Here is a 12,963-nt window from a genome sequence, read left to right on the forward strand (position 1 = left end):
AAATAAAATTTCTAAAGATTTCAAAGCCAACATGCAGCCCATCTGAAGAACTCAGAACTGGTATCATTCTTGCTCTAAGACAACATTGCCCAGTATCTTCAGAAAGGCAGACCATTAGCTTTTTCTAGCATAAGGGATAGGCACTGTAGTTTGCTCCTGCTACATGATCAGCTCTAGCAATCACCACCGTGGAGTGAGCCTGTGCATGTACAGAAGACCCACCTTTCCTTAAGAACCGGGTTTATTACACGTATTGTCTACTGCAACACTGGAAACCAGATGTCAAAAGACGGCCACTGCTCCCAAAACCAACTCTAGTAGAGTCATCCTCAGTCCCTGTCCCTCTCAAAAGCCCTGCAGAATAAGCACAACAAGCTTGGGGGATACATGAATTGACCAGCCTGCTTCAGACTCTTACACTCTTAGGAGGGATTATGAAGAGCGAAGCTGAGGTAAGACCAGATTGTCATCAGAGTAAGGTCCTCCAACCTATAAACTGCTCCTAAGAAGTTATTTTAGAAGTAAAAGGCCTAGGACTAGGCCAGATACATTTGCAGGCTAGGGACAGGCAGTGACCTGTGTGCAGGACACAGACTTCTGAAGTTGCTTGTAAAGTGGTATTTTTCTTCAACACGCTTGCTAAAAACCACTGAAAGCCAAACAAAAAGTTCAAAGTCCATTTGAAGAAGGCAAAAGATGGCTCTGGAAAAAAATGAATTGTTGGCATTCTTGCCTTCAACTCAACAGTAGGTAAAAATCAAAAAACTTTAATGTTGGTTGGTTTGTTTATTTATTTATTGCTTGTAAAAATATCTCTAAGACGTTTCTTTTCTGAAGAGTAACTGATGGGAAAAAAAATACAGGACACTAATTATTTTATTCCAACGAGAAGTCCCCAAATACATTACAACACACTCACATGAATGTAAGAACTGCTGTTAGGCTCTTCATCCTCACTACTGACAAGATCAATGCATTCAAGCACAGGTCTTAAAGGTCCTTCCTGAAAAAGTGTTAAACACACACACAAAAGCATTAAATTGTCTTCCTCAGAGATAAAATGTTGCATGCATTACAGCACACTGTCAGCATGAGCAATGCCTGGAGAATTTCACCAAAGTTCCAAGAGGGTGTAGTAATAAAATTCCTGCATGGTAACTTTTCCACTTAACAGACTAACACACAAAATTGGTAAAACATGCAAATAAATGAGTATTCACAAATAATTAAAATATCAACTTAACATCTAGATATCAATTAGGAAAAAAAAAAAAAATCAAATTAGCAGTCTTCACTTGCTTAAAAATTTTATATACTGCACTTTCTCAATCAACTTAGGTCTACATTTTTAAAGATACTCAACCCTCACCATTAACTCAATGGTGATAGCGTAGTAGGCTGTTAGCAAGAGAGGAACAGTCTTAGATTTCACTGAGCAATGCTAAATGATTTTTTGTGGGGCTTTTTTTCAGGGTTTTATTTGGTTAAAAGACACAAATTAAATTCCAACTCCAAAAGAAATTAAACTCCTTAGGCATTTCAAACATTAAGAAAGCGGGAAACAGTTTCATACACATTTAAACCCTGAAGGCTGCTGCGTTTTGAGGAGATATTCCATAAGCAAGTTGCAAGTGTCTTCTCTGTACTGGAATCACAATCATTTTATTTTAAAAGAAAACACATTTTGCACATTCATACCACATACTCAAAAGCACAGAGACACATGTCCAAATAGTCTGTCCAGCATTCAGTTGCAAAGACATGCATCCAGGAAGCCTGATCAAGACTCCAAGCAGCTATATGGAGGGTAAGGGACCCTGGCTACCACCAAGTACTTAGGTCCTCTAATAGAGAGGACCTGAGCAATTCCTAGCTTGGCAGCCACGTGCTCCTTTTGTGTATTTCCCATCTTTTGCCTCTCTCCATGCTGCCCCCTCCTCTGTGAGTCACTAAATGTTACTGGTTTTGTCTCCTTCTTAGGATGTCTTAAGGCTTTAGCCCCATGCTTCGTCTTCTGTAATCATGTTAATGGTTTAAGCCCTGAATGCTGTCCCTTGCTTTCTTGATCTGAGTGTCTTCAGAAACTTCATGCAGATGGTCTGTGACCTCAGTGACCTGCTAGTCTAGGTAGTACCAATACCAGTTGATTTACATGCCTTCGTATGCCTCCTTTTACTCATTCTGTCTGGTGCTTGCACACACACGTGTGTATATTCCTATTCACTCCCTATTTATACCAATTTTAACATTTCTACTACAAGGTTCTGGCAGATAGTACAATGTTGACACAAACACAAGAAAGCAAAACGAAAAGAAAAATTACAAACAGCAACCCAAACTATGTACGTAAATCATGTGTTTTTTAAAGAAGATGTATAAAATAACATCTGGAGCTCCATCCACACTCACTGCAACAACAGTCTTCAATTTTTAAAGGCAAACAAAGAAGCACTATGTCCACATAATCTGATGTCATGCAAAAAAAAAGCCTGTATCATGCTACAACATTATCACATGGCAACTAAATAATCAGTATAACAACATGAAACAGGATGAGTAAGTCTACACACACCAAACAAAAATATTCCTAGTGACCCTAACTCACATGCATGGTCCCATGCGTACGCATCTTCAGTGAGAGGCAAAGTTAACTAACATGCCAGAAAACATTTCCCATCCAAATTCCAAAAGTTGTTATCTAGCCTCAAAGTAAATAAACCAAAAACAAAGACAGTTTAAGTTTTTGGGGTTTTGGTAGTGAGGAGGGGTGGTGGTTGTTTTTTGTTTGTTTTAAAGCCTGTACACGCAATGCCATCCACATCATATGACAGCTTTTGATTGAACTGCAGTATCAGCCATTTGTCTGGCAATATTGCTGGCAGATACCACAGAGCTGTTATATACTCCAAGGGTATTCATGTTATGTATATGTTACAAAGTGAAGTTTTCCAGGCAGAAGGAGGACTTAGGATAGTCGGCAGGCTGACTTCTTGAAAACATGCAGTACTATAGCCACCATCTCTGCCACATATTGGGCAGTGTCCTCAAGATCTAAACAATCAACCAACCAGGGCAGGCTTGAAAGATTTATTGCCTCATGGGAAGTAGTGGAGAGAATATAGAGAATATGCATGCATGCAATTCTCTCCACCGTCCTTACTACATCTCATTCTTTACGTTCTTCCACCTTTCAAGGCTGTAAGGCAGTTTAGCTGGCCAGGCATAAACAGTCCTCATTGTCTCACTGGGGAGGAAGAGGGATGAGATCTTGGACAGACGACAAAAGCTTATATAAATCAAGCTGCAGGGCTCAAATTACCCCAAAAGTGTGCTTAACTTTTTATGATTAAATAAATAAAGAGAATATGGGTTTCTAAATGAAATCTAAAAAAAAAATAAAAATAAAAAAAAATATATAAATCCATGATATTTGCTTCTGTAGAAACTGACCTCTATAAACTTACCAGAAATTAAATCTTTATTAAACAACAGGTGTTAGCAAGTAACAGTTCAAAGACACACTCAGACCACCTGACTGTCCAATCAGTTCAATGGTGTGTTTTGACATGTTCAACTCTGATCCTAACAGCTGTAACTTCTTCAAATGCAGAGATTTTTCTTAGTTCTGTTTACTTACTTACTCCCTGGGTTCAACCACTAATTAAAAGTTAGGAAATTGACAGCTGAAAAGCAGAGTAACTTGCTTTCAAGCCTAGGAACTTCTAGTGACCAGAACAGTAAATTCAATTTAACCCAAGTAACATACTTTTTTAAACATTGTTTGCAAACACGAAATGTTCTTTTTTTCCCTTTTGAACTTTGTGCCTCTTACTGCACAATTTTTCTGTACAACTTTTTGGGTTGCATTCCAATTTGAACACAAATGAGCCCTGTGAAGCTCATTTTTCCTGCTCCAGACGTTTTCTCAAAAAGTCCTATATTGTGGCTTTTTTTCCCCTCCCTCATTTTAATCAATCTTTGGATAATCAGGCCTAGCTAACAGACACCGAGTCCACTGATACATCATGTAAGGTTTTTTGTTCAGTTTTTAGTTTTACGTGCACTCAGAACAAATACTCAGTTTACCTAAAAAGCATAATTAAACTTTTGCATAATTATACACACACTAGCATACAGAAAGCATGAAACAAGCTTTCAATATATGTGGCCACAGACTTACCATATCTTTTGACAAAATAATTATGCGAGCATAATTGTGTATACACATGTAAACACGCTAATTACCATGGAACAAGCTTACATGAAAAGAAATTTAAAAATTGGACACAAATTGTAATATTTGTGCTTGAAATTTTTGTCCCAGCAGATTCTCAGCCTGGAAGAGTGCTGAGTAACCGACCAACATTGTGAACCAACATGCACTTAGAAAGTTTTAATTTCTTTGACCTTGCAAATAAAAAAATCTGAGTCCTCAGCTGACTTGGGTTGGGAGCAAAAATAAAAGTCCTGCTTCAGAGATGCTTCGTAACACCTCTACAATTTTATTCTGTTCCTGCTGTGATGACAGAGAGACAAATACTTGAGTCTGTATATCTAATATTTAACACCTCAGGGGGAAAGGAAACAAAACATTTAAATGGTAATGATCATGTTTCAGCAAATCACTTCATTTTGGTGTATCCCAGGGCCAAGTGTTCTTCAGATATCACCTTCATTGGAAAACATCTTTAAAGAAATTAGGAAAAAACCCCAAACAAGTGGACCATTACGAAAACCCAAAACAATTCAGCAGGAGTCCAAGGAGACTATTGCAATTTGAATAATCTCTCTACCTAAGTGCTACAGAACCCATTAAACTTGTGATTCTCTTCACTCCTGACTTATTCTTCCCAAGGAAACAGAATAGGGGCCAGACCATCCTATCCTAAAAAAATCAAGACATCAGGAATAATGCCTTGCACTGTAGATTAAATTCTATTTTTCTGCTGGTGTGCAAAACTTAGAATTTAATGATTTTAAATGGACAAAATACGTTGCAACGCAGAATTAAAAAGTGGGAAATTATGGAAGAACAGTTGTAAGTTTCCTGAATAAGGCTGAATCTGACTGTAAAAGCTCAAAAACTCTGGCAGCAGCAGAGATTGCTTTTGGTCCCTCAAACGAGGGCTATTTGTCATGGTCCTACAGTAAGAATTCAAACACCTTAAGACAAGTGATTGAAATGGAAAAAAATACAAAAAAAAAAAAAAAAAGAACAAAGAAACAAAAAACCCCACACCAAAAAAATACACAATTTTCAAGAAAAAATAAAAAAAGAAAAACACAGAGATCACATGGTCTATAACTGTTTGTTTTCTATCAAAATGAGCACAGGTTGAGAAATCCCGGTGGCTTCTCTAATACAATTTATACAGCGCCACCTGTGCACCGGCTCCTCTGGACATGCAGAAAATAGTACTTGGATGATCAGGTAGCATTCACACACAGTATTTATGAAGCTTATACACTTTGGAAACGATGTTCTTAAGCAAGGCAAATAGTTCCGAATTCCTTTAGCAAAGTCCAGGTTCACCCTCACTCAGAGGAGTAAATTGGAGATTCAAGGACACGTTGCTGACGTGAGGTGATGGCCAGGGTCACACCGTTTCCCTTGTGTTCATCAATGACAACGGTAAGCTCCTCACCCCAAGATACCAAACCTGCACAAACAAGCCTAAGCACAGTCATCTTCCTATATATACCAGCCTCTCTCAGAAGCAATCACCGCTGGCACCACAAGGGCTCAACATTATCCACAGGCAAAACCAAGGAAAAAAAGGCAGCAGAAGCGAGGATTTTAGTAAGTCTCCTTTCTTTCAGTTATTGCTCTTGGCACTCCAGCAGCCCTTCAATCATTGCACATTCAAAGCTACACTAGCTTCCTCATTCTTTAACCAGCGTTTCAAGAAAATTAAGCTTATACAATTATGCCACACGTAAATGCTTGTGTCCGTATACAATGAACTTTGAACTCTTTTGACCAAACTAGCTAAAAGACCAAGAAGTCTCAGAGATAACCACTTATAATTTTCACAAAAATATACGTCCCTCATACTTGAGAGCCTAAATACCCCTGCAGAAAAAGTCTGTATATTGAACTTAGGTTTATTCAAACATCGTGCAAAACAGAAAAAACCCTAACCATCTAGTTATTCTTCAGCATTAATACTGAGACAAATCCATAGGAAACATGCCATTATTAGTCCTTGCATCAATTAACCACTTGATCTTATTCACACGATTCTTCCTTTAGGGAAAATAACCTCTCTGTTCTTGCATGTATCCCTGACATCCAGCACCACTTTACTGATGACAGATTGAGGCCAAAACACAGGCAGCATAAAAAACATTCTGCTTTTCTTGGATATTCAACAGATATAAGTGTCTTAAAGTTACATGCACACAAGCCACATGTCAACATTAGACTAGGTGATGTGCTGTAGCTTTTATAGAGTGCCGCGCAATTTGAGAAGACTGTTTAAGGCCTGTGACCCATTACTTCCTTCCTCTTTTTCTAAACCAAGTATAGTGTGTTTGACACCGTTTTGCAGAGTGAGCAGCGCTTTACTCCTTCAGTGGGACTACTCATGAACACTATGCAATATGATTACCAGAGCAGTCATCTACAGTGACTTCTCATATACCTCACTGATCACTGTAATCCCCCATTCACCTGCTCAGATACTCAAGTCCATATTCTCTCCACAGGACCAACTGATATCACCTTATACACTTCCAAGGAAGGGGCAGATAAAGCTTTAACATAAACTTGTTATCTGCCAAAGATTTACAAATTAAATTACCCTTAAATGCAAAAGTAACACTTTCCATCAAAGTATAATCGAGATCATCAACACAGTACAGAAAGACCCCCTCCCATTTTATCAGGCTACTGAGAGCATATTTACAATAACGGGCAGTACATTTCCAGTTCAAGATCTACTTACTCCAACGAACTCAATCTCATCTTCGCTTTCAGAAGCTGCCGATTCACTCTCGTGAATGTTGACAGGGGTACAGGACTCCATTATCTAAACAGAAGCAAACCAAAACATTCTTCATCATTTTATTTTGCAATTTTATTTAACTACACAGCATTTCCATTTTATGCCTACTTCGGCTTTACAGCCTATTTGCACCCAACAAGCCCCTCTATATCATTCACTAACAATTGTTCCTGATTATCAGGAAGAAATTCTTTCCTGTGAGGGTGGTGAGGCACTGGAACAGGTGGCCCAGAGAAGCTGTGGCTGCCCCATCCCTGAAAGTGTTCAAGGCCAGGCTGGATGGGGCTTTGAGCAACCTGCTCTGGTGGAGGTGTCCCTGCCCATGGCAGGGGATTGGAACTCGATGATCTTTAAGGTCCCTTCCAACCCAAGCCATTCTATGATTATCAGTAATGCCAGAATAAGTGATAACAATTCTTACTCGAATCACAGTACTATTGTTTTCCAAATATTCAACACGTGGGTTGACCTACAAAGCATCCCAATACCTATATTCCCCCAGCAGCCACGGCTATAGTGCACTGCCAGAGCTCATTAACACGCTTAATTCTGAAAACCTTATCGATTGCTGAGGCCTTCCAGAGCCTGGCCTGAGGGCGCCGCACCACCGCTACAACACAAACAGAGGAGGGTTTACCAACAGGCGCGGGGGCGAGTTCAGGCATAACCAGCAGCTACAGGTATTTCTGACGCTTTTTGGCCACTTTAGGGCGGCAGCAGCGCCAGAAGGCTCAGCTTCTTGCTTCAAAGCAACCGCCCTCCTGCCAAACGGAAGACGTCCGTGAGGGGCGCGGAACGGCGGCCCGCCCGAGGGCGGCGGGCCCCAGCAGGGCGGCCGTGCTGACTCACGTCTCCTTACCCGCACCGACACCCCCCCCCAGCCCCGCCACGGCTCCGGGAGGGAGGCGGGTGAGGACGCGGCGGCCTCGCCAGGCGGCCCTCGCCAGGCGCCCGCACCTGGCCCGCCCGCCCGGCGGCGGCGGTTGGGTCGCTAAGCGACGGCCCCCCGCGCCCCTCACAATGCCCGGCCCCGCTCACCCCGCCGCCGCCAGCACTCCAGGGGACACCAACGCCCCGACCCAGCGCGCCTCCGCTTCCTCTTCAACCGGGGGACGACGGGGAGGGGAGAGGTGGGGCGGGAGCGCGGCACGGCTTGCCGGGATTTGTAGTTGCCGCCTGCTTCGCCTGGCTCCCCCTCCTCCTCCGCCTCCTCTGCCCCCATGGCGGGTGCCGCCGCTACCGCGACAGCACCATGGCGCAGCCCCCGTCTTCCAGCGGCGGCGTTTCGGGGCTCTTTCCTCCAATAACTTCCTGCCTCCCCTCTTCCGCCTTCAGTTGGGTCGCATGGAGTTCCTGCTGGAAGGAGGAAAACCCCCTCGCCGCTTCCGGGGGAGGAGGAGGGTGGCGGCCATAGGGTCTGACGGGGGAGAGAAGGCGGGAAAAGCGCTGAGGCGGCCCCAGCGGGGTGCCGCTTCGGCCGGGCCCTTGTCGCCTCTTCAGGCCTGCCCGTTTGCAGTCCGCCTCACTGGCTGCCTGTCCGGCCCGGACATCACCCACTGGTCTGGGAGGACCTTATGGGAGACAGTGCCGGGGGCCTCAGTGAAGTCCAAGTAGACGAGGCCGATTGCTCTCCACTCATCTGCCAGGCCAGCCACTTTATCATAGAAGTTTATCAAGTTGGTCAAGCATGGCATCTCCTTGGTAACGCCTGACTGATGACTCCTGATGATTTTCTTGTCACTTGAAGTGCCTGGAAATGGTTTCCAGGATTAGGTACCCCATCACCTTCCCAGGGATGAGGGTGAGGCTGACCGGCCTGGAGTTCATATGTCCTCCTTGAAGATGGAAGGAACATTCCCTTTCCTTCAGTCCTCAGGCACCTCTCCTACTCACCATGATTGATCAAAGATTATCAAGAGTGGCCTCGCAATGACATCTGCCAGCTCCCTCAGCACTCGTAGGTGCATCCTGTCAGGGCCCATGGATTTAGGTATGTCCAGTTTGCTTAAGTATCCCCTGACCTGATCCTTTTCCACCAAGGGTCCATCTTCCTTGGTCTCTGGGACCTGGGATTCCTGAAGGCGGATCTTGCTAGCAAAGAATGAGGCAAAGGCGGCATTCAGTAATTCAGCCTTTTCCATGCCCTATGTTACCAGGTCACTCATCTCATTTAGCAATGGGCCTGCATTTTCCCTAGTCTTCCTTTTGTCACCTGTGTAGTTACAGAAACCATTCCTGACACCCCTGGCTAGATCCAATTCCAGCTGGGCTTTATCTTTTCTAACTTCATCCCTATGTGTTTAACAATGTTTCTGTATTCCTCCCAGATTACCTGTCCTTGCTTCCACCCTTTGTATGCTTCCTTTTTGTGTTTGATTTTGATTAATGCCTCCTGGCATTTTTGCCTGACTTGCTATTTGCTGGGATGAACTACTCATGAGCTTGGACGGGGTGATCTTTGAATATTAACCAGCTTGCTTGGGCTCTCTTCCCTCCAGGGCCTTATCCTATGGCGCTTTTCCAAGCAGGTCTTTGAAGAGGCCAAAGTTCAGTCTCCTGAAGTCCAGGAGCCTGCTTTTCACTTTACTCCCTCCTTTCAGGATTTCGAGCTCTGCCATCTCATGGTCACTGCAGCCAAGGCTGCCTTTGAGCTTCGCATTCCCAACAAGACCCTCGTCGTTGGTACGAGGTCCAGCAAAGCACTGCTCTTCATTGATCCTTGCTGGCTCCTTTATGACTTGGAAGAAGAAGTTATCAGTGCACTCCAGGAACCTCTGGATTGCTTATGCCCTGCTGTGTTGTCCCGCCAGCAAGTACCTGAGTGGTTGAAGTTCCCCATGAGGACCAGGGCTTGTGAATGTGAGGCTGCTCCTATGTGTCTACCTCATCTGCTTGTTCTTCCTGGACAGGCGTCCTATTGCAGACACCCACTGTAACGTCACCTTTACCTGTCTTCTCTTTAATCCTCACCCATGAACTCTCATTCAGTTCCTCATCCACCCCCCCAAGCAGAGGTCCTTGCACTCCAGCTGCTCTTTCACATAAAGAGGGCACTTCCCATCCTTGCCTTCCTAGCCTGTCCTTCCCCGTATCCCTTCATTGTAGGGAGGGGTCTAGTCATTCTAGTCATGGGAGCCATCCCACCACGTCTCTGTGATCCTAACAAGATCGTAGCCGTGCAGCTGCACACAGATCTCTAACTCATCCTGTTTATTGCTCATACTGCATGCATTAGTATATGGGCACTTTAGAGAGGCACCCCAGCATATTGACTCCCTAGAAAGGGATTGGGGGGTTTCTCCATCATGGTGCCTTGCAGGCATTTCTTTGCTGACATGCAAGTGCTGGAGGTAACCCTGCTTAAGCCCCATTTTGTTGATTTTGTGTTCCGTTCCTGTCACATCACCCCATGCCCATTGCTCTTTGACTGTGTCCTTCACTCCCTCACTCCCTGTAACCACAGGGCTGCTGGTTACTTCCTCCCCCCCCCCCCCCTTCATTCTTAGTTTAAAGCCCTAATTACGCAGTCGGCCATCCTACTGGCAAAAATAGCTTTGCCCGGCTTAGTGAGGTGGATCTCATCTCTCTCAAGCAGAGGGTGATCTGCAAGCAGGGTCCCATGGTCATACAACTCAAAACCTTGTCACCAACACCAGTTCTGCAACCAATTATTGACTTGTCCTATTAGTGCCCTTCTCATCATTTCCCCTCAGTGGCAGGGTTAAAGAAACCCGGGCTCCCATGCCTGTGATTCTTGCTGTTTATCTGCTACCGCTCTCCTGCTTCATCATATCATTCCTTCAAGCCGCCCAAAGTAGGAGTTGGTTTGAATGGGAGCTTTGTGAATAAATGACTATCGGAAATAACATATCACATGGTATTTAATGTCAGCATTAATTTAGTGTGCTTATTTTTCTTGTAAACAGGGCTACTACTAATAATGTTAGTTTTAAGCCTCCTTCCATATATGAATGAAAAAATAGCTTTATCATAGAAGACAGACATACTGAGATGCTGAAAGGCAAAAAAAAAAAAGAAAATAAAAAAATCACACAACAGCTGAAATATTTTTTCCATGTATTTCCTGGATTTGATGTGTAAACTCATAATTATCACCTTCTGTGATTTTGGGTTTTTTTTTTCTACAGTTTCACTGCTAATTAAAACATACTAGTTAGCAAATTTGTGCAACTTAATCACTATTGTTGGACTATATAAACAACACTGATTTGAGCACTTTTATATCCTTATTAAAATACTGGAAACCTGACTACCACTTGGAAAATTGAAGTCATTGTTGCTGCCTAAACTTTCATATTTTGCATTTATAACTTAAATTTGCTAATAGAACATTGATAGCAGCCATTCTGTTTGTAGCTTGCATTTGCACTTCATTACTTTTGATTCTTGAGAATAGATAATACGTGATGCAATAGTAACAAGTTACTAGAACAGCAAGGTGGTATTATTTTTCCAATCTCTGATACCTGATGAAAATGACACTCATTTGAATATGATTTTTTCAGTTGCAATTCATGTAAGTGTTTACTCTTGCAATGACCCATCCAAACATCCTCCTTGGATTTAAACAACACAGTTAAGGAAAAAAAAATAGTAAGGGAATTGCTGTGCAATCAGGTCAGCATTTAAAATGTCTCCAAGTCCAAACCTCCAAATGAAGTCTGTGTATCACATAGGATGTGTAAGCAGTTTCTGACCAGACTGTCTTATATAAACTCAGTGATGCTCTCTAGCAACCAATTCCACATGTTCATTATCTGCTCCTTAATTATTTCCTTTTATAGAATTTAAATATATTTCAACCTCCTTGTTTCTCTCCTTGCTCCTTAAAGTGAGTGAAACATCATCTTTGTAAACACTGATTTCCCTTTTGGGTCAACGTTGCATACTGCCACTTACTCTTGATCTAGAAAATTTAGATGTCATGTGGTTTGGAGTTTTTTGACTCCTATCTATATACCATAACAAGAGGGGGCATGAACTTGGCATGCGTTAAAAATGCTGACTTATTCAATAGCATACTTTTTCAGTAAGTTTTTTATCCCATTCTACACATATCTCATTCTTCCCTCCTTAGAAAGCAAATCTTACTGAGCAGTTCATAATAAACAATGATTATTTTTTCCATGGTAATTTTCAAATTCTTTCAAAAAGAATTTTCCAAATTCTTTTCCATGGTAATCTTCGAATTCAATCTAAAATGCAGTAGTAGAAATAAATAGTTCAAATTATTAGTTTTAGCATTGCTTACCTTTTAAGTACTAAATCTCCAGTTACTAAATGCTGTACAGTCATATAGGTGTTAGATTTTTCTGCAGTCGCTGTCAGCCTTCTCCAGTTCTGAGTAATGCAAGTAATGTGTCCTCCGTCACTCATATCAGAAGAATTTTACACTTTGTGACACCACACATTTACACATCACCAATTAATTTTGATTTTAATGCAGATTTTGGGAGAAGTAGCATTAGACTGCTCTGCTCTCCCTTCCTGTTACTTCTGAAGTTTCTAATCTGTAATTATTTAGTCTTCAATTTTGTGTTCTCAGAGTTTGTCAGTGTCATTTTGGAAAGCCAGTTGTATTTTCTTCTTTTTTGGTGATACTGCAAGGAGTATGGCTTTTCTGTTAACCATGTAGTTGTGTAAAAGCTATTTATCTTCTTTTATCCAGTGGGATAACATCAGTCCTATACTTTAAGAGGGAGGAATGATTCTTTCCAGCTTGGTCCCGCTTTACCCTTTGGTAAAACATTAAAACGTCTCCTTCTCTATGTTGCTTTTTGTGCAGAACACCCATCGCTCTGCCTGGCTCATGCCTGGGATTAGGACCATCACCCTACTACAAAAATCCTCTTTTACTCTTTGTGGTGAGCCTTTGACAACTCAGCTGGTCGGGTGAGGTTCAGAATAGAAGCGCCTGTAGTACAGTGTGATTGAT

General features: G+C 42.5%; 1 protein-coding gene across 2 annotated transcripts in view; it reads right to left on the reverse strand.

The window, feature by feature from the left end:
- Window positions 1-8,801, reverse strand: part of ZNF451 (zinc finger protein 451) — a 41,090-nt gene extending 32,289 nt beyond the window's left edge. Inside the window, exons 1-3 of one of the 2 annotated variants that reach the window (XM_074153215.1) lie at window positions 8,793-8,801; window positions 6,948-7,031; window positions 920-1,003 (exon numbers count right to left, since the gene is read on the reverse strand). In XM_074153215.1, the coding sequence (XP_074009316.1) occupies window positions 920-1,003; window positions 6,948-7,028 (165 nt within the window). In that variant the 5' untranslated portion in view covers window positions 7,029-7,031; window positions 8,793-8,801. Of the gene's footprint in view, window positions 1-919; window positions 1,004-6,947; window positions 7,032-8,045; window positions 8,338-8,792 lie in introns of those variants that run through there. The other variant, XM_074153214.1, reaches the window with a different exon arrangement.
- Window positions 8,802-12,963: the final 4,162 nt, after the last annotated feature.

The sequence above is a fragment of the Numenius arquata genome, chromosome 9, assembly GCF_964106895.1.
Source record: "Numenius arquata chromosome 9, bNumArq3.hap1.1, whole genome shotgun sequence".
Classification (NCBI taxonomy): domain Eukaryota; kingdom Metazoa; phylum Chordata; class Aves; order Charadriiformes; family Scolopacidae; genus Numenius; species Numenius arquata.